This window comes from Bubalus bubalis, chromosome 10, assembly GCF_019923935.1.
Source record: "Bubalus bubalis isolate 160015118507 breed Murrah chromosome 10, NDDB_SH_1, whole genome shotgun sequence".
NCBI classification, from domain to species: Eukaryota; Metazoa; Chordata; class Mammalia; order Artiodactyla; family Bovidae; genus Bubalus; species Bubalus bubalis.
Genome location: NC_059166.1, coordinates 80,930,738 through 80,953,736, shown reverse-complemented (window position 1 = coordinate 80,953,736; position 22,999 = coordinate 80,930,738). Strand labels below are relative to the sequence as shown.

General features: G+C 38.6%; 1 protein-coding gene across 1 annotated transcript in view; it reads right to left on the bottom strand.

Moving 5' to 3' along the window:
• The window catches only part of ME1 (malic enzyme 1), a 221,658-nt gene that overhangs the window by 79,042 nt on the left and 119,617 nt on the right, over window positions 1-22,999 (bottom strand). The window contains exon 6 of the mRNA XM_025294822.3: window positions 14,094-14,197. Coding sequence (XP_025150607.2) covers window positions 14,094-14,197 — 104 coding nt within the window. The remainder of the gene's footprint in view (window positions 1-14,093; window positions 14,198-22,999) is intronic.

Here is a 22,999-nt window from a genome sequence, read left to right as displayed (position 1 = left end):
ATGCAGAACAAAGTAGTTTAAGACACTGAGTGAGTTTATTCCTCTGGGTCAAGTATAATTAGATGATGTGACCAACATTTTCAACTACCTCATAATGATCACAGATATTCTTGAATTACCATGTTTTATGAAACAGATCCAGCCCTGAATGTTGAAACAAAATACAGCTTCTTCAGTACTTTAATAAAATCCTAAAATTGGAACACTTTTGAGAATGTTTAATTATAATCCACCCTCTCACTGGAGAGAGAAATCTATATACCTAAGTGCATCTGGCCATGTACATTTTAAAGCCCAGGTTTTACTTATCACATGGTCCTGAGATATGGGCTTTGCAGTCAGCTTTCTAAACTTCCTGAGCTGAAAGTCAGATCCCAAACTACAGTGAACTCACTGAAATAAGAAATGTCACACTAGGAGGACTCCGAAGAAATGAACTTTGACCTATCCCAGGCGACCCCACTCCAACCTAGCCTCAAAATGACTGAGCCTTTTTTTATATTAGAATTTCTATAATTCCAATCTCACCATACTGGCTAACAATACATTTAACAGCTGCTCAATCTTCTTCCTATTTGCAAATGTGGCAGTCTTTACACGTACACTGTAGAATGTGGAATTGTTCTGACTAAAGATGTGAAAAAAAAAATGGGTCACCATCTGTGGACACCACAAAGAAAAACAGTCTAAAGAATTAACCACTACATCATGGTTAAGTCAAAATTGCGGCATGCTGTGTTAATTCTGGCTTGCTTTATAATTTGTGAAACAAAAATAACAGTCAAGTGATGGAAAATTGAATTAGCCAGAATGTAATCATCTTGGTAATATGAATAATTACTTTATTCTTATGTCTTGATTATGACAAATTTTACACAAATTTTGTTACAGCTTTAAATAATAGAACTTGGAAATCTATCAGCTCAAAAAGATCTACTACCAGCTTGCATCAAATGTATAGTCATTATTTTATATAACATACCAACTTCAGTACTTATTTTTAGTCCCTCAAGAAACAGTCTATTGAGATCTGAGAAAATCAGGTATTCACCACTCACAACATCTTTATGGTTCTCTTTCCAATGAAAATGATGCAAGTAACTCATCAAAAGGAAGGCATGTTTAAAATTTAATTTCCTAGTAATAGTGAAACATTTGTACCAATTCACTCATATTCTCTGTGTGGTCTCCCTCTGAGTATAGTTCAATTCAGTTCAACAAGTGTTTAATATATACCTCTTCTGTATCAGGCATTAACATAAGAACTTGCTCATAAAATGAACAAACTAGATCACTATCCTTGGGGAACATACATTCCAGTGGGTGAGACACACAGTAAGCAATAAATGTAATAAATAAATAAACTATATACAATGATGTAATCTATACAAATAATATAAAGTTATACCATAAGGGACTTCCCCTATGTGGTCCAGGGGTTAAGACTTTGCCTTCTGATGCAGGGGGTGCAGCTGTGATCTCTAGTCAGGGAGCTATGATCCCACATACCTTGTGGCCAAAAACGAAAACATAATGCAGTAAACCAAAACCAAAGAAGTAATGCAACAAAATCAAAAGACATAAAGACTTTAAAAATGGTCCACCTCAAAAAAAAATGTGAAAAAAGAAAGTTATCTTATAAGGAAAAAGTCACGCCAAACAATTTTATCAGGAGAGTCAGGGGTGGCAAGAAGGTTGGGCTGATTTCAGTTATTATCTGGATGGGGGAATAAGGATAAGGCTTAGGAGAAGGTAAGATTTCAATAAAGACTAAAAAACCAAGTTAATCAAGTAGATATCAGGGAGGGAAGGGGGCAGGTGGGGGAGAGTGGAGGATATTTTAGAAAGAAGTACAAGAAAGCGCAAATGTTCTGAGGTGGGAACATGCCCTGAGAGTCCAGTGCCAGGGCAGGCAGGGCAGACAGGGTGACCTCTGCACAGGAGATCAGGACGGACCAACACAGGGGCTCTGACTTTTACTAACTGAGACATGCTGACTATCAGCAATAATGTTAAGTCAAGATACAACATTAATTGCAAATTAGATTCCAAACTTCCTAAAGAACAAAAGAGTCCCTTTTAATTTTGACCTTACCCCCACCACCTTTCTGACTTTGCTTAATTCCTCTTTTCCTTTCAACATCTTTAATTTCCAATAGTAAAATTCTATCTCATTCAAGTACCGTAACACTATTTCCCCATCAAACCCAGCCATATAGATTAAGGTTAGTCTTTGAAAGTAAAAACTAAACTACTTTCATATGTGCGTATCTGCTCTGTTTATAAAGACATGTAAACTAAGGAGGGCAGGAAAAGAAGATTACACACAAAAGGAGGCAGGAAAAGATGATGATAACCTTATTGTGATCCACAAAGCATTGTTACTTGTAGTGGTTTTTTGGTTTTTGTTTTTAGGTTAATCGATGAATACGACTAAGGAAATCTACAGTGATTATTCTTTTTTAGTATCAGCAACTAGCAGATATATCCAAATTTTTCTAACTTAATACATATGGTAATATAGATGGACAACAACAAGAAAGAAAAATTTTAAGAAACTGGGCTGCACTTCCACAGTGGCTCACTGGTAAAGGATCCGCCTGCCAATACAGGAGACATGGGTTCGATCCCTGGGTTGGGAGGATTCTACATCCTGCAGAGCAACTGAGCCTGTGCTCTAGATGCCAGGAGACACAACTACTGAGCCCCTGTGTTTCAACTACCGAAGCCCATGTGCCCATCACTTCATGAGAAACAGATGGGGAAATAGTGGAAACAGTGTCAGACTTTATTTGGGGGGGCTCCAAAATCACTGCAGATGGTGACTGCAGCCATGAAATTAAAAGACACTTACTCCTTGGAAGGAAAGTTATGACCAACCTAGATAGCTTATTAAAAAGCAGAGACATTACTTTGCCAACAAAGGTCCGTCTAGTCAAGCTATGGTTTTTCCAGTGGTCATGTATGGATGTGAGAGTTGGTCTGTGAAGAAAGCTGAGTGCCGAAGAGTTGATGCTTTTGAACTGTTGTGTTGGAGAAGACTCTTGAGAGTCCCTTGGACTGCAAGGAGATCCAATCAGTCCATTCTAAAGGAGATCAGTCCTGGGTGTTCTTTGGAAGGACTGATGCTGAAGCTGAAACTCCAATACTTTGGTCACCTCATGCGAAGAGTTGACTCATTGGAAAAGACTCTGATGCTGGGAGGGATTGGGGGCAGGAGGAGAAGGGGACGACAGAGGATGAGATGGCTGGATGGCATCACTAACTCGATGGACATGAGTCTGAGTGAACTCTGGGAGTTGGTGATGGACAGGGAGGCCTGGAGTGCCGCGACTCATGGAGTGGCAAAGAGTCGGACACAACTGAGCGACTGAACTGAACTGATGTGCCCCTAGGGCCCGCACTACACGAGAGAGGCTACCACAGTGAGAAGCCACTCACCATAAGTAGAGAAAAGCCCACGCAGCAATGAAGATCCACCGCAGACAAAAATAATAAATAAATAAAAGAAGTTAGGGTTCAGTTAGCTAAATGAAAGTCAGAAGACAGAGAGGAAGCATGGTATACAAATTGTCAAACCACAATGATTATCTTTAATAAATAAAATGATACAGCTTTCATAAACTCAGATAAAAGATCAACGGATTCCTCTCTATAGATCTCAATGCTTGTTGATTCAAAGAGAAAAAGACAGGCAATAATGGATACAATGGGAATTTATTAAAACACTTTTCTTCTTTAGAGAAAATGTAAACTCTAAAACATAAATGTCTCTCTGTAATTAAAATTCAAACCTTTAGTTTACTAATAGCAGAGCCACTTTATTCATAAAACTATATGATTCTCTAGTTTATGTTAGAAAATCACCTTTCCTTCAGATACGTGTCACAGTAGTTTTGATGGCTTCAACATTTACGTAATGCTTTCAACAGGGCTATTTTATACTCACTAGTGGCACAGCACGGCTTCCCTGACAGCTCAGTTGGTAAAGAATTGGCCTGCAATGCAGGAGACCCTGGTTCGATTCCTGGGTTGGGAAGATTCATTGGAGAAGGGATAGACTACCCACACCCCAGTATTCTTGGGCTTCCCTTGTGGCTCAGCTGGTAAAGAACCTGCCTGCAATGCGGGAAACCTGGGTTAGGAAGATCCCCTAGAGAAGGGAAAGGTTACCCACTCCAGTATTCTGGCTTGGAGAATTCCATGGACTGTATAGTCCATGGGATCGCAGAGTAGGACATGACTGAATGACTTCCACTTTCACGTGGTACAGTATAATGTGGGACAGTGAGAAAAAAACGATACCTTGATAACAAAGTTTTTTTTGACAGAACTCATATTCAAGTAAGGAAAACAGGGCACAATAAAGTAACATATGTAATACTCACACAGAATAAAACCAGTGTAAAAAATCTGCATCCATATTAAAGGAATGCTAGAATTAATGCAATCAGAATTAATGTTTAGAATAAAATACAATTAGAAAAGAAAAGCATCTGCAAGAAAAGAGTTGTAAACTATATTCAGAAAGAGATAATAAATTTGATTTTTTCCTCCAAGTCAAACTGGCTCCTCCAAGACTGGACTGGAATATGGGCAAAGATGCAAAACTAGCATTAAAATACTGAAGTATTGGACTGGCCAAAAAGTTTGTTCGGGTTTTTGTGCGCTCTTATGGAAAAATCCAAACGAATTCTTTGGCCAACCCAATACACATCCATCTTAAATCTTTAAGGGAATAAAACTGTATATATATATTTACACATATGTATACATAAAGCACACCTATAGATTGCTAATACTTACATGACCTATCTTTTTCATGTACTTGAAAAAAAAGTGGAGAGAAAGTTATAAATAGAAACACCTGGCATTTCAAGAAAACTATGGCTATAGTTAAAGTGTGAATCTGATTTTTCTTTGGATGGAAAAATGGAAAAAAACATCTGAGTCATAAATTTGATTTGAGTCATGTTCCTTAGTTACATGGTTGCTGATTTTTTTCATATTGACAGACATTCTTTCCACTTGATTTTTTTTTTCAAATGGTTTACCTCACCTTTGGACCACAAGGAAGAATAGCAGGTGGTGTCCCATACAGTCATATGTTTTTATTAAATTTCTTATGAAAACCTAAGGAACTTATGCTGATCAAAGCGACAGGTGGAATCCAAAGGGCCTCAAAGATTTATAGATAAAATCATCTAAGCTATAAATATACCCATTCAGCTAAAAAAAGGATCAGGAATGAAAGGCAATGATTGGAACAGGTGGAAGAAGGCAGCACAGAAAGTCAGCCATGAAATTAACTGCAGCAGAAACAGGAGAAAGAAAGATAACAGGGAAGTAACGAGGCCCCTTCTGTAAAGCGCAACCAAAGATTCAGTGTAGAATGGTGGAGAAAGTGTTGAACTGCAGCCCTGAGTAATGATGAAGAGCACATTAACTTGTATATCTGATGACATCTTTAGAAAGAGAAAGTATTATAATAATCATAAAATATATTTAGTAAATCTGGCCACTATAATCAGGGGCTATATGGCTTATTCCTTTGAAATCTAATATTGAGAACTCTGACCAAATTAATAACCTCTCTGAATAGTCTGGTGTGTCTCAGGCAAACTGTCAAGGCTCTGGTTCAGTGTCAAATCAGTAGAGAAAACATCCTTTTATGAAAACACCATTATCACACCCTGCAGAAGTGGCAGATGGTATGGCTTCAGATTAAGATTACTTCCCTTAGGTGTTAAGTGACAGAGCATAATAAAATCTGTGATGGCAGCCAAGGTTGAGGTCTAAATATAATAATCATCTCTGCTGCCATTCCTAGTACTTCCAAGTGATTTTTTATTTTAATCATTTAAAAAGAAAAAGGAAAAAAGATTAAGTCACAGATGAATAGCTTCTATTACTTTCATTAAAAAAATTTAATACTAGCTTTTTAAAGCTCTCTTGAGGTACTGTTTTTCTTCTTTGTTTTCTCATTTAGTTAATAACTATGTATGAAATTCCAAAGGATTTTAGACGATAGAGCTGAAGCTGTCACTACTGTTCTTATTAACTTTCAGATGCAATTGATTTTGGAAAACAAAAGCTACTTTAAGAAGTACAACCACAAAATAGAAACAAATATTTAAGGAGTAACCTACAAGTAATATTTTTAGTATGTACTTGGCCGTATGTAAGGATTATGAGGTTTAATATTTCCTGAAATTAAATCACATGAAAATATTTATGTGACTTATTTAAAATACCAGAGTTCTTCCAGTCATATCTATCATTTTAAGCTACATAAACAAAATAAATCAAATTCAATCATTCACCTGACAAATATTTACTGAGTACTTATCACATGCTAGATAATATCTTTGGAGAAGGCAATGGCACCCCACTCCAGTACTTTTGCCTAGAAAATCCCATGGACAGAGGAGCCTGGTAGGCCGCAGTCCATGGGGTCGCTGAGGGTCGGACACGACTGAGCGACCTCACTTTCACTTTTCACTTTCATGCATTGGAGAAGGAAACGGCAACCCACTCCAGTGTTCTTGCCTGCAGAATCCCAGGGATGGGGGAGCCTGGTGGGCTGCCGTCTCTGGGGTCGCACAGAGTCGGACACGGCTGAAGTGACTTAGCAGCAGCAGCAGATAATATCTTAAAGACCAGGGATATGGCAGTGAAAGAAAGAGAAAACTCCTGCTCTCGTGAAACTTACAGCATAGGGAAGTAGGCAGAACATAAATAATTAAATATAAATACATCAGATACTGATAAATGCAGGGAAGAAAAAAAATGAATTAGAGGTATAATTACAAAGAAGTTGGTCATGGAAGGCCTCACTGAGAAAGAAATAGCTGAGGAAATTATATTTTATTTTATATTATTATTTCTCTCTTTTTCTCCCCCACGCTACAGGATCTTAGTACCCAATCAGGGATGGAACCTGGGCCCTAGCAGTGAAAGCGCCCAAGTTCTTACCACTGTACTGCCAAGAAAATCCCTTTGGCAAGCTGGGGAGGGAGCAGGATTTTAAACATCTCTTTAAAGGAGGCAAGAGAGCTAGCCATGTGGAAAACTGGGTAAGGTGAGGGTGGGAACGATTTCAAGAAGAAAAAATGGCAAGCCTTGAGGCATCAGCATGCCTGGGTTTACTCAGAAAAATAGCAAACAAGCAGTCAGTTGGTCCGGGGTCTTTTTCTGCTATTGCAAGGACTTACTTTTATTCCCTGCAGGGCTTCCCACTTGGCTTGGAAGGTAAAGCATCTGTCTTCAATGCAGGAGACCCGGGTTTGATCCTCTGGAGATGGGAATGGCAACCCACTCCAGTATTCTTGCCTGGGAAATCCCATGGACAGAGGCGGGCTACAATCCATGGAGTCACAGAGAATCAGACATGACTGACTGACTAGTGCTTTCACGCTTTGTCTTTTCATTTTAATTCTGCATGAAATGATAAGCCCTTGAGGATTTTGAGCAGAGAAATTACCTAACTTACAATCATTTTAGCCTCGGTGCTAGGGACAGACTAAGGGGGCACACAAGAGAGGAAGCAGTCAAACTAGTTAGGAGACTATGAAAATAATCAGGGAGAAGATACAGGAAGTAATAACAGAGGCAATGAGAAGGGCCTAGATTCTGGATATACTCTGAAGTTAAAGCTAACGAGTTTTGTGCGCTGAAGAATTGATCCTTTTGAACTGTGGTGTTGGAGAAGACTCTTGAGAGTCCCTTGGACTGCAAGGAGATCCAACCAGTCCATTCTGAAGGAGATCAGCCCTGGGATTTCTTTGGAAGGAATGATGCTGAAGCTGAAACTCCAGTACTTTGGCCATCTCATGCGAAGAGTTGACTCATTGGAAAAGACTGATGCTGGGAGGGATTGGGGGCAGGAGGAGAAGGGGACGACAGAGGATGAGATGGCTGGATGGCATCACTGACTCGATGGACGTGAGTCTGAGTGAACTCTGGGAGTTGGTGATGGACAGGGAGGCCTGGCATGCTGCGATTTGTGGGGTCGCAAAAAGTCAGACACGACTGAGCAACTGATCTGATCTGATCTGATCTGATGCGTACGGAGTGATAATGCCAATGAGTTTCACCTCAGGAACAGGACAAATGGGGCTGTCATTTACTGAAATAGGAAATCCTACAGCAGAAGCAGGGGTCAGCGAGGTGGGAGGGAGGTCAGGAGTCCAATTCTGGACTTCTCCATATGCTCTTGTCTATTACAGATCTATGTCAAGGAGGAGGCTGACTATGATTCTAGAGTTCCAAGAGATACAGACTCAAAACATAGATTTGGGAGTCACAGATACAAGAAGAAGAACCAGAGGAGGTCATCAAGGGGAGTGAAGATAAACAGGACCTAGGAAAGCACCAAGCCCTGGAGTACCAAAAGGGACAGAGGTCAAGGGGACTGGAAGAAAGAAGCCAAGAGAAGTGTGAAGGAGCAACCAGTGAGGTAGGAAGAAAGCAAGGAGGGTGTGCTACTCAGGACACAGAGGGAAGAAAACCATGGGATAAAAATGCTCAGTGAACATATGTGGATATAGAAACTATTTTCTACTCAGGATTATTTTCTTAATCGATATTCTCAAATATGTAATTATAGGACCAACTGATAAAATCACTGAAAAGGCAAGTTAGGGAAATGGACCTGTGGTATTACTCCACAAGAGATGCTCCTTAGTATCGGTTCTAATCAATCAATATTTTCTAGATTCAGTTTTCCACTGTTTATGAATTTACCTAACTATAATCAAAGAGCTCTTATCAACTTGCAACAAAAGTAGCATGCCTAAAAAAGTATCATGACTGACAACTGACTTCATAGAATGTATCTAGTAACTTACCTGACATATAAATTAAGTCATTTCCTATTGTTCTCAGTACAATTTCCTGTTTCTTCCATTGCAATTACCATAAATTGCATTGTTTCATTTCCTTATTTGCTTGTGTATTATCTGACTTCTCTAGTAAAGAGGCTACATGAAAGGCAAAGATTATTTTTGTCTGATTCAGTCCTGTATTCCCAGCACCAAACACAGTGCCTGGCTTTCAATAAATGAACAAATGGGTCAAAACAGTGAGAAAGAAGAAACAGTTTGACGTGACATTTTTACTGGAGAGATCGAGCTTCTTTTAGCGCATGGTTTCCTGAAGCAACTCAATGTTTGCTCCAATGGTCAATGTTTCCAAAGCAAGAATACTATGCAGAGGCTAGCATTTGTCTGTCACGTGACCTAGAATATCAGAAATACGGTCCCTCCTAAGACTCTAGCACGTGCCTTTATTACAAACCTCAATACTTTTTTCTGCTCAGTTTTTATCTTTATCTAAACATTACTGTGACATGGCTTTCAGATTCCCCACTGTTGTCCCAGAGACTGTCTCAGCTACAGGGAGCCCTAAACCATAGGTCATGCTCCTTCTCAGGGGAACCCACATTCAATGACTAAATGATGCAGAAACAGGAAGGCTTGGCCATCTCAGGTGATGGAGGACAACTCTGAAAAGCCACTGTGGTTCCAGAGTTCTCCATGGGGCCAGAGGAAGGTGTCTTGTGCTGCATCCCAGCTCAATTCTGTCCCTGTGCCCATTTCTTCTCCCTCTGCACCCCTTTCAAGGGTGATGACCTCTAGGGCACTTCTTACAAACCTCTTGAAGACCAAAGTGTGCTTCCGAATATGTCCCAGATAACCTAATCTGTGACCGATGGTACCAGGAGTGGTCCGAGAAAGCAGGTGACAGGATGGGGCTGCGGAGCTGGATCCCTGGTTGTTTGGCTGGCAGTGAGGACCCTAACCCCAGGGGAACACAGAGAAGCCCTGGCACGAGGTAGCTGTCCAATAGTTAAAGCTCTTGCCAGGGATAGGTTGGGCTGATAGGTCAGCAGAAGGGAACAGTGTAGCTGGAATGATATTTGAGAAACAGAAGAGAAATAATAACTTTAAGGACAACGGGTAAAGAAAATAAAAAGCTAAGGGCAATACATGTATAACTGATTTACTTTGTTATATACCAGAAACTAATACAACACTGTAAATCAACTACACTCCAATAAAATTTTTAAAAAGAAAAAGAATGCATTTGGAAATTTGAAAGAAATAAAAAAGCTAAAAGCAAGTAACCACCAACCTGAAAGCCAGAGGAACTCTCTGGTAGGTATGAAAATGTTATCAGGTCTTTAGGGCAGAGAAAGCTAATGACCAGGAGCTGGGATTAAGTATCAGAGCAGTCAAAAACCCCCAAACCTGCAGGCACGGGAGATGTGCTCAGTCAACATCCTGACTGGAAAAGACCAGGTTCCTCCCATGTGGCACAAGATGTCTTACTCGATACCTCCCCAAAATCTTGAACTCTCAAATTCCCCAGAACTTTCTGAACCAATATAAGTAGCCCTGCCCCTTCTTTCTTGGGGAGAATATAGGTAGAGGCTTCTCCCCAAAAAGACAACCTATCTCTCCCTAACCCCCGATCTGTTCACCCCCACCTCCTCTCCAGACACTCAAGCCTATGTAACTAGGATTATATCACAATATAACCCACAGAGGGTGATGAGGCCTGAAAAACAAAGACACTATTTGAGGAAGGAACTGAAAGATCTAGCAAGTTTACATTAGCAAGGAGAGTACATGTAAGATTAAATACTGAAGGTGTTTGATCAAAGGGGCTGGAATTTAAGATTAGACAAGGGAGAGTTTATCCATGTGAGGGTGGGTTTCCCTTGTAGCTCAGGCAGTTGGTAAAGAATGTGCCTGCAATGCAGGAGACCCATGTTTGATCCCTGGGTAGGGAAGATCCCCCAGAGAAGGAAATGGCAACCCACTCCAGTATTTTTGTCTGGAGAACTCCATGATCAGAGGAGCCCAGCAGGCTACAGTCCATCGAGTCACAAGAGTCAGACACAACTTAGGTTCTAAACCAGCACTACCACCACCATCCATGTGAGGGCGCCGTCCTAAGAGGCAAGACAAAACTAGCAAGAATCTCAGGAAATGTGCGAACTGGCTACTAGGATGGTACCTAAAAACAAGGATGAAGTAATAGCTCATGTTAAATATGAAATGCCAGAAACTCTATGGCAGGGGTCAGAAGAGGGGCGCACAGGTTCAGAGAGTATATTCTGGGGTGCACATGCTGCATAGGGCCAGAACCCCATCAGATGGAGATATTCCACAGGAAGGCCCAGAAAACACACCACTAACCTAAGTTGCAAGGAAGGTACTAGTGAGATGAAATCTTCTTTACTAGGTTCTGAGTGGTGGCTCTCTTCTGAAGACCAGAAGTAACAGAGGGAAGGTATGTAAGAGAATTAGGCTCATCAACAGCAATGGGGATAACAGAACCAGGTGAAGATCAGAAGCCACCAGAAGCCAGGTGGGCACGATTATCCTGAGAGTGGCAAGGCTGGTGTATGGGGTGTGCTTGACCCACAGAGAGTTACTGACATAATTAATAAAATATGGCATCCCAACAAGGCGACTTATTCAACATGTACATTCAAAATAAATCAAAGATGAATGGCCACAAAGTGGAGGGTAGTTGTCCCAATAATGTCTCAATCAGTGACTCAGTTTCCAAATCTTAGCTAACTTTTGGACCCAGAACTCACTGACTGAAGAAGTCATCGAATCTCCAGAGGGAAGGACTATGTAACATTATAACAAGAATACAAGGTAGTAATTCCCCCAACCTTCCCCCAAAGGGACCTACAGCCCTTTAATCCAGCAACTGTGCACCAGGGAGACAGACTACTCAGACATTCTGAGGGCACAGACCTGAAGCATCAATATGCTGTCACTCCCTGTTAGAAGGCTTTGGAGCCTAATCATAAACGGAGCCCTGGCTAAGGTCTAGCTCGTAATGGGCCCTGGGACCAGAGACCCACATGGCGGTGATTTCCTCAGTCCTCAAATACAGAACCAGGACAGATACCTACTTGGTGACTGCTGCAACACCCATAACAAGTCTTTGGCCCATGAGCTAAGAAATATAATTGTGGAGAAAGCCAAAAGGAAGAAATGACAACTGCCCCAGGTCAATCCTCAAAAGAGGTAAATTAGAAAACCAACATAATATTGGTTGGGGAGTGGGGAATGGAAATTGGTTTTTCCTAGGGGTCTAAATAGACAGCATGAAAGTGTGGTCCCAAGGGCTGTTGGCAAGTCGACACTGTAGTTCAACTTCTCCTTCATCCACTTCTTTTCCTGTTCTTTCCCTTACAAAAGGGTAGATTCCAACTGCACTCCTTAATAACTCCATCTAGAATCCAATTGCTGGCTAAGCCAACTCCTAACAGGCATTTGCCACCTTGAATGTAAGCTACATTTCCTTTTTAAATAATTTTGGGTTTATCTTCAGGATTATGTCCCAATTTAATTTGGTAGCAGTAGTATGTTTCATTTCTAGAAAACTCTTCCCAAAGTAGAGTTATGCTAGAAAGTACCTTTGAAAAGTCCGTGGGGTTTTTCTCTGGGAAGAGCCCAGAAGTGTAATTCCTGATTTATAGGTGGTTTCTGCATTTTAAATTATTGTTGACTTTTGTCAATCCCCATTTCTTATTATAGATCTTAGGTAACTTCTCAATTCAACATTAAACACACACACACACAGTTTTTCTGATTCTAGATTGACAAAGCTCATTCAAAATTAGCTTTTCATTCAGAAAGCTTTTCACTGTTTATGGAATTATTTATCTTTTTGTTTCTGTGGAATTATTTCTCTTTTATTTCAACAGCATAAGTATATAGGCCATACATTTCTCTTTTTATTTCAACAATATTTAAGTATATAGGCCATATATGCTTTATTCATGACTCAGTTTCTTGGTAAATATACTGAAGTCACCCATATAAAGATAAATTTTGTTCACACAAACAGACAAAAACAAATATGCTGAGAATTTCTTTTTCTTTTATGCCACCTTGCAGTATTCTCTATACAATCTCTTGACTAATATTGCTACCTACAAAGTTACACATAATTGCACAATCTTATATAAATTTTAAAGAGTAGGAAATTTAAAATTAAATATGAAAAACTTCTGGTAATTAACTGTACCATGAACTCTTGAATTTTAGAGTTGCTCAACTATGTCTATAAGTACAATTTAATTAAATAAGTTAAATAATAATAAGAAATATATCAGACACGGGTTTTAAAAAAGTAGTCCATACTAACTGGTAAATGTACTTTGCGCTAAAACCTTGGGTAACAAGACATTCAAAATATTCTATATATTTTGCAAGCTGATGAGAGCACTTTCTGCTACTGAATTCAACTTCTTCAAATTAAACCTTATAATAAAAAGAAACCAGAAGTATGTCTATAGTTACAGTTGATGCCAGTGATGAGTTCATTTCTATGAAAAACCAAAGCAACATATATGTTTTTAAATAGTACATGGTTTCTGTGGCTATACAGAGACAAATGGGACCACTGTTAGTGTGAAAAAATTCTCTCAGAGTACCTTACTAATTATGGCAGAAGTCTCTACTTTGAAGGAAAAAAATAGAAAATTTTATAGCAGCCCTTGGTCCACAATTAAATGAAGTATTCAGTGAAATATTGTACTGCATCTTAATCAAATACAGTAGACTTAATCAGAGATTCGTGGACGTTGCTTCATTCTGGACCCTGCGGATCGTACTAATTCATGCTCACTTCTCTGCCTCTCCTACCACAAAAGAGTTAGATTCACCCAGGAAGATGATGGAAAACCAGATTTTATCAGCAGCCAGAAACAAAATGCAGACTGCCAATAATCATGAAAAGGCTTACTCAGGTAATTTAGTCACTGGCCACTGCCTCATTCACCATAATTATGAATCCCAAACCATAGAAGCTGAAGTTTCTTGTAAGAAAAAAATATCTTCAGGGATAGAAACACAGACAACTTTTGGGGGGATAGACACATGACATTATCATTTGGTCAGCAATATTTATGAGGATATACATATATATATATTTCACTCAAATCACTTATATTAAACATATTATACCAAACTTGAACATTTTTATAGTTTATTATGTTAGATTATCTTTAAGTTTTTGAAATCCAACTTAAATGTAGACAAAATAAAGATTATACATACTTGAGAGAAACTGCCTCCATGAATTCATCCAAAAAATCATCATATTCAGGGCCTCTTACTCTTCTCTGCCGTAGTCCAATGTACAATGGATCTTTAAGTAACTCCTATTTTTAAAAAAATTACCATAAATATAGAAACAATGAAAGGCAAATCATTACTTTTTCTGAGTGAGCCTCAGTTTTCTTGTATGTATAAGAGTAGAAATTTAAATAAAATCTAGCTATACTGTTTCAGAATTAACCTATAGAGTTATTATTTAGTATTATATATATCTACAATGTTAATAAGAACACAAAATATAATTACTAAACATTAAAAGCATTCTTATGTTTTCATTGTTATTCTTAGGTCTTATTCTTGAGAAAAGAAAAGGTATTACAATCTCTCAGCTGTGCTAAATTTAGATTTTACAGGCAAAGTTTACCACCCAGAAAAATAACAAAGTTTTGAAGTATCATATTAGCTTAGTAAATGGAAACACAGCAATTCCTTTCTTAGATCTATCTTTTGTTTTTGAAAGAAAAATCTTAAACATTTTGATTATATCTTTAATAAGATTGTTGACTGATGTTAAAACCTTTTAGTCTTAAATAAGATTTTTCTTAAACTTTTAAAACTTTACACAGTTTAAGTTTTTCCAAAACTAATATATATCAGACAACACTACTCTGTTCATGCTTTAGAATGGGTAATTTTATTAAATCAGTTATTAATTGAGGTATAATTTATATACAGTAATATGCACACATTTATAACAAAAGCTCTCAGTAGACTACGAATAGAAAGCCAGTCCAGGTTCGATGCACGATACTGGATGCTTGGGGCTGGTGCACTGGGACGACCCAGAGGGATGGTATGGGGAGGGAGGAGGGTTCAGGATGGGGAACACATGTATACCTGTGGCAGATTCATTTTGATATATGGCAAAACCAATACAATATTGTAAAGTTAAATAAAATAAAATTTAAAAAAAAAAAAAAAGAAAGGAACTTCCTCTACCCGGGCTTGCCAGGTAGCTCAGACAGTAAATATCTGCCTACAATGTGGGAGATCTGGGTTCAATCCCTGGGTCAGGAAGATCCCCAAGGAAAGGAATGGCAACCCACTCCAGTATTCTTGCCTGGAGAATCCCTTCGACAGAGGAACCTGGAGGGCTATAGTCCAGGGGATTGAAAAGAGCTGGACATGACTGAGCAACTAAAATTTTCTTTTCTTTCCCCAACCTAGTAAAGAGCATCTGTGCAAAACCCACAACTAACAACCCCTAAGACTAGAAACAAGACAAAGATATTTCTACTCTCATTATTTCTATCAAATGCTATATATACTAGAGATCCTAGCCATTACAGTTACACAAGAAAAAGAAAAAATAGGAATAAAGATTGGAAAGGAAGAAACAAACTGTTTTTATTTGTACACAAAGGATCATATACATGGAAATACTAAAGAATCTATGCAAGAAATCCACTAGAAAAGAATATGTGAATTTAACATGAATGTAGAATATAAGGTCAATTTATATAAAGCAAATGTATATCTATATTCTAGCAATGAATCAGAAAAGGCAATGGCACCCCACTCGAGTACTCTTGGCTGGAAAATCCCATGGGCGGGGGAGCCTGGTGGGCTGCAGTCCATGGGGTCGCTAAGAGTCGGACACGACTCAGCGACTTCACTTTCACTTTTCACTTTCATGCATTGGAGAAGGAAATGGCAACCCACTCCAGTGTTCTTGCCTGGAGAGTCCCAGGGATGGGGGAGCCTGGTGGGCTGCCGTCTATGGGGCCGCACAGAGTCGGACATGACTGACGCGACTTAGCAGCAGCAGCAATGAATAGTTGAAATGAAATAAAATACATGACTCCACTTACAATAGCACTCCAGAACACGAAATTCACAGGGACATATTTAACAAAATATGTGTAAGGCCTCTATACCAGAAACCACAAAACATTGCTGAAAGAAATTACAAAGACAAACTTTTTGGGGGAAAAATGGTAATCTGTGTGATAAAAAAAGAAACAATGTACAAAACTATCACCTTCAGTAATCTAGAAAAGAGGAAAATGTACTTAATGAGCTTATAAATCTGACTAAAAAGATTTTCAGGAATAATGTTGAATGTGTGAATTAGCTGTATGCTAAGGCTAAAATGGATAAGAACTACAGAAGGAAATGTTCAGTCTCTGAGAAAAATGTAAACAGAATATAGAGGGCACAAAACTTGTGTGTAAAAGATTTCTAAAGTAAAATAAGGCCAGCAGCCAAAGATCAAATTAAGTGTGCGACTGTAACAAGTCTTTTGAGAACCTCTGAATGATTTAAAGTGGAACCTTCAAGAGACTTAGGTTCCTAAGAGATTTTTGTCTAGTTCAGTGGGGCTGGTCCACAGCACTCTGCTATGTCAGCCAATATACAGAGAAGGTCTGTTTTGAAAAGAACTGTGAGTAGGGCCTTTATCTAATGGAGGAGACTATAATCTAATACATAGAAGCTAAAAAAAAAAAATGTAAGGGTACTGCATTACTTGGATTAATCGACACAGAGACACTTCGAAATGAAAATACTTCACTGGGTCCTCAATTATCCATAGGCAAGAAGCTTGCTGAGAAAGTTATTCAGGATGCAACACAGCTATTTCTTATGGAAAAGGAAGACTATCTAAGAGGATATAACCAAGAACCCAGCCAGCAGACCCAAAAGCCTAGGAGAAAAATGAACTACAGAATCACATTCTGAGGAAATGAAACTGGGCCCGATTCAAAGAACATTCCCTGTCCCTCAAGTAGGTGGCCTGGCAACACGTCCAATGCAAATTCAGAATTGCTATGAACCACTTAGTGTTACATGATTCTTATCCCCACCATTCTGGATGGGAGTGTTTAGTGTGGTGGTTCTGTCCTTGCCATCCACTGTATGTCTGGTATGTGGGAACAGATAAGACCAGTCGCACACCACAGAGCAAAACACAAGAATATTCATCTGTATCTAGACCTGATTTAGATGATGGGATCCTGAACTTTGGGCCTGCTGTTCCTACTGGGATGTCATTTTTGGAAACCTAGGATGGATACAAGCATATCTTACCTGCAGAGTGTGAACAATATGTGAAGAATTAGAATCTATAAGAAGGATGAGAATCTATATGTCCCAAGCATTCCAGCCTCCCTAGCCATCTCAGGGAATCACGATCATTAATAGCAATTATTTTAAGTCACTATGTTTAGATAGGTTTGTTATAAACAATATGATTTTGTAGGTATACTTATTAAGAAGGTTAAACCATGTGAATTACTTGAGTTGGAATTTGCTTAAAGCCAACAGGAATTATAGCCCAGTTCACATCTGGTGTCTTAGAGTAATTACTAATAGCATTCTCTCTCACTGTGAAACTGCCTTGGTCTGGCCAATACATTTTTTTGGTCATCCCACTTATAACGTAGTGCACAACAATGAGTTAAGGCTTTCTGGCAAGCTGGAAGTTAACATATCAAATCATAAAAATGTATTTCACATGAAATGTAGAATCTGCAACTGAGTGCTGTTGTAAAGCCCAGCTGTTCCTTGAAGTCTAAAAACTTTAAACAATCTACTGGCAGTCTTCTGAACAGCTGATGTTGAAGTGCCAATGAGCGATTAACGGCTGCCAGAATTAAAATACTTTCTCCCTGTCTGGGATATATTTGGACTTCTAAAACGTGAATCAGAAAAAGAACACAATTGAGAAAAGATGTCACACATTTCCCCTGCTTTGTTCTCTCATTCTTTCCCATGCTAATAATTAAAGTATATCATAAAGAAGTCTGGCTACAGTGAATTGTCAATTATGAAGATCTATGAACAAGATAGCTTTTGAATTAAATCAGGAAGTTAAAAACTTCTTCTAGCCATAATGTCTCTGTCAAAAATTACTATTTTTTTAAAAAAATTTCATGATAATTAAGGCTTCAATAATGAGTGCATTCTTGGAAAGTTGGCTGACAAAAAAATAACATCTACAAAAAGCAATTTAACAAGATTATCCCATTTTAATAATGGCTCCACAGACCACGGAGCCTGGCACAGAGGTGACATTAATTTGTTGGATTAAAAGTTTCTCACAGCCAAGAGTAAACACTTAATAGATGTTTGTTGGAAAATAAATAAAAGACTTGGTATTAAGCAAACACTTTAAAAAAAAGATAGACCTTCTTTAACAAGACGTGTCACATGCAATGCATTTGTTGTCATTGAAGACTTACAGAGACTTAGAAGCATGTGAAAAGGAAACATTAGGGAGAGTAAAGAACAAAGCATATGGAAACACTCTAAGAAGAGTCCCAAAGAGGAGATATGCTATGCTAAGTCATTTCAGTCATGCCTGACTCTGTGCGACCCCATAGACAGCAGCCCACCAGGCTCCCCCGTCCCTGGGATTCTCCAGGCAAGAACACTGGAGTGGGTTGCCATTTCCTTTTCCAATGCATGAAAGTGAAAAGTGAAAGTGAAGTTGCTCAGTTGTGTCCGACTCTTAGCGACCCCATGGATTGCAGCCTAACAGGTTCCTCCGTCCATGGGATTTTCCAAGCAAGAATACTGGAGTGGGGTGCCATTGCCTTCTCCGAAGAGGAGATAAGGAGTGCATATATTGGTAAAGTTAATTATTTTACTTCTTAGCACTGCCTCAATTCTGAAATCTTGGAAATTTTGATTTGACTAGTAATCACTATTAACCTTGTTCATATCTCTCACATTTCTACCTTTCTCATCTAAAATTTTTGAGAATTACAAAATATTTTCTTAAGATTTTAAGGCTTTAAAAAATCATTACAAAAAAATAATACTTCCTAAGAGAAAACTTGAGAGCAACAAAATGTAAAATCAAAACCAAAGAAAACCAATAAGCTCTACCCATTCAGAACTACCCACCACTAGCACCTTGATGCATATTCTTCCAGGCCCCTCTCTCTGCATCTATGCATGTACAATATTATCTGTCCAAATTGGGAACAATATCATAGACTGTTTTATAACCCTTTTTCACATAAGAATATATTGTAAAAAGTCTTCACATCACTCACTAGATGATTATTTTTAAAACTTGTGATCTGTATTGGAACTCTACCTTTCTAGAAAGGATGAACAAATTTACAATCCCCATACCCCACTGACATATATAGTAATAAATATGTTCCTTTTGTGGCAGCCAAAGGAAGATTTTTATCTTTCCACATATATATGTGTGTATATATATGAAATATAAATGTAAAATACATAATATATAAATATATTTTTGTTATGTTAAAGTAGCATGCACTTATATTTCTTTTCTAATAAAGAAAGCTGAGTGCTGAAGAGTTGATGCTTTTGAACTGTGGTGTTGGAGAAGACTCTTGAGTGTCCCTTGGACTGCAAGGAGATCAAACCAGTCAATCCTAAAGGAGATCAATCCTGGGTGGAAGGACTGATATTGAAGCTGAAACTCCAATACTTTGGCCACCTCATGCGAAGAGCTGACTCATTTGAAAGACCCTGATGCTGGGAAAGATTGAGGGCAGGAGAAGAAGGGGACGACAGAGAATGAGATGGTTGGATGGCATCACCAACTCCATGGACATGGGTTTGGGTAGATTCCAGCAGTTGGTGATGGACAGGGAGGCCTGGTGTGCTGCAGTTCATGGGGCTGCAAAGAGTCCGATACGACTGAGCGACTGAATTGAACTGAATATCATTAAACATTTTTCATAAGTTTATTGACCATTCATGTCTTCATTTTAAAATTACCTGTAACCATGTTTTCTTAGGCAATTTGTATATTTCACATTTAGCATTTTCTTATTAACGTAAATGTTTTCTTTGAATACTAAGAACATTTTAAATCTTTATCTGCCATAAATGTTATGAATATTTTCCTTTTCAGCATTTATGTTTAAATTATACTTATAATATATAGATAATCATACTCTATGCTGCTATTTACTCATTCTTTTCAAATAAAAGACCAAATTCTGCAAAGAAATTATGTAAAATTTTTGTTGTTTTGCTGGTTCATGCCATCAATATGATTAAGCAATCTAATTGCTAATGGTCATCAAGATTCTAAAGCAATACTTCAAGTGTCAACATGCATATGAGCTGGCATGAAATGTTAAAAAGCTGTGGAAATAAAAATGACTAAAATTTGACTGTGATTCAGTAAGTCTGGATCAGAGCCTGGGATTTTGCATTCTTAACACATCCCCTCATTAATTCTGAACTGAACATTCAAGAGACATACACTGAAAACCACTTAAATTATTAAGCTAAAATAAAAGCACTCTACTTCCCTAAAAGTTCCCGTCTCAGGTAAATTTTTTTCTATTTTAGTTTATGTAACAGGCATTTCTAAGATATACCCCAAACTTCAAGGAATTCCTGAGACTTATAGTACATATAAAACCAAACTGAAATCCCCATTCTCTTTCCCAAGGCATCGGTGTTGTGCTTCAGAAAACAGATGAATAAATCCTCGATATAATCCATTGTCGCACTAATTTAGAGAGGGTGAGCTAAGAGGAGACAGTGAAAAAGTAACCATGTGACAATACAAACCAAGTTAGGCAGTGAGGATTATCTTCTCTTCTCTGACTTTACTATAATGATTAGGAGTCATTCAGATGCAGGATCACTTGTCTGAAGTGGCAAGCATAATATGGAAAGCAAAGATAAAAAGTGAGGAGGCTTAAGAGAAAAATGCTGACAATCTAGCTGGGACCACGTGATAGACAGAGTAATGAAATGCTTCTCCCCACAAACCTGTAAACTTGCTACCTTATGTGGCATAAGACACTGTAGATGTGATGAAGGGTGAATCCTTAAAAGTGAAAAAACCTTTTCTGGCTGTAGTCAGAGAAAGAAATGTGATGACAGAAGCAGAGTCAGAGCGACACTACATTGCTAGTTTTTTTTTTTTTAATTTTTTTAATTTTTTTATTTTATTTTTAAACTTTACATAATTGTATTAGTTTTGCCAAATATCAAAATGAATCCACCCCAGGTATACATGTGTTCCCCATCCTGAACCCTCCTCCCTCCTCCCTCCCCATTCCATCCCTCTGGGTCATCCCAGTGCACCAGCCCCAAGCATCCAGTATCGTGCATCGAACCTGGACTGGCAACTCGTTTCATACATGATATTTTACATGTTTCAGTGCCATTCTCCCAAATCTTCCCACCCTCTCCCTCTCCCACAGAGTCCATAAGACTGTTCTATACAGAAAACAGATAAAGGGGACCACGAACCAAGGAACAAATGCAGCCTCTAGAAGTTGGAAAAGACAAGGGTGTGGAACTCAGCCCTGCTGACATCTTTAATGATTTTAGCCTTTTGAGACTTGTGCCCTCTAGCATTATAAGGTCATATATTTGTGCCGTTTTAAGCCACTAAGTTTGTCATGATAGCAACAGAATAATTTGTCACGATAGCAACAGAAACCTAAAACCAGCCACAATCTAATGTCAACACTGACTTCTGTACATGAGCTGAAAAATATGTGGCAGGTACATATAACAGAAAATCTATAAGGTTTTTATTTTGTTCAGTTTCTCTCCAACAAGCTGCTTCATGCCAAACATAAAGGGCTCTTTCCAGAACACAAGTAGGAACCTCCTCAGTGGAAGAGACTTCAACTTTGTGACTTCAAGTTCCATCACAAGATCTAGATGATTCTAGATCTCAATACACTGTACACATGATCTGAAGGCCAGACTGAATATAAAACCAGATCAGAAAAGCTGAGACCTGGAGCAATGGTTTAATAAACAGAGACTGACTATGTAGAGACAATAATCTCCTATACATACTGAATAGGAGTATGAATTCTCCAGCGCCTCTTGAGAACTGATCGTGTGTTACAGGCTCTACTGGGTTTGCAACCTCCCCCAAATTCATAGCTTCAAGTCCAAATCCCAGTGTCTCAGAATATGACTGTATTTGCAGACAGACTCTTTAAAAAGATAATTAAGTTAAACGATGTCACTAGGGTGGGCCCTAATCCAACATGACTGGTGCTCTTCTAAGAAAAAAAAATTAAGACACAGATACACAGAGGAAATTACCATGTATAGATACTGAAGGAAGACAAGCCAAGAGAGAGACCTTAGAAGAAACTGACTGCTGATATCCTGATCATGGATTTCTAGCCTTCAGAACTGTGAGAAATAACTTCTATTGGTTAAGCCACCCAGTTTATGGTACTGTTAAAGCAGCCCTAGCAAGCACACCCCATGTGATACATGTAGCAGTGTTTAAGGCCTAACAACACATGGAAGAGCGTGGAGGGTCCACAAGGCACATTTACTCACATTTTTAGTAAAATATCAAGCTTTGATATTGGTCACTTACTTAAAAGACAAATGATAAACATAACTTCCATGAAAAGATTTGTCAACAACAGGGAAAAAAATAAAGTATGGCTCCTCTTAAAAGATAAAAACAATTTACTTCAGGTAAAAGATAAACTTTTATACACACACACACATACACATATATGTGTATGTGTGTGTGTGTATATATATATATATATTTTTTAAGTCACTCAGTTGTGTCTGACTCTTTGTGAACTCATGGACTTGTAGCCTGCCAGGCGCCTCTGTCCATGAAATTCTCTAGGCCACCATACTGGATTGGAGAGCCTTCCCTTCTCCAGGGGATCTTCCCAACCCAGGAATTGAACCCAGGTCTCCTGCACTGCAGGCGGATTCTTTACAATCTGAGCCACCAGGAAAGCCGCTATGAAAAGATTTGGCAACAACAGGGAAAAAAAGAAAGAAAATATGGGATCCTCATAAAGTGAAGTGAAAGTCACTCAGTCATGTCTGACTTTGCGACCCCATGGATTATACAGTCCATGGAATTCTCCAAGCCAGAATACTGGAGTGGGTAGTCT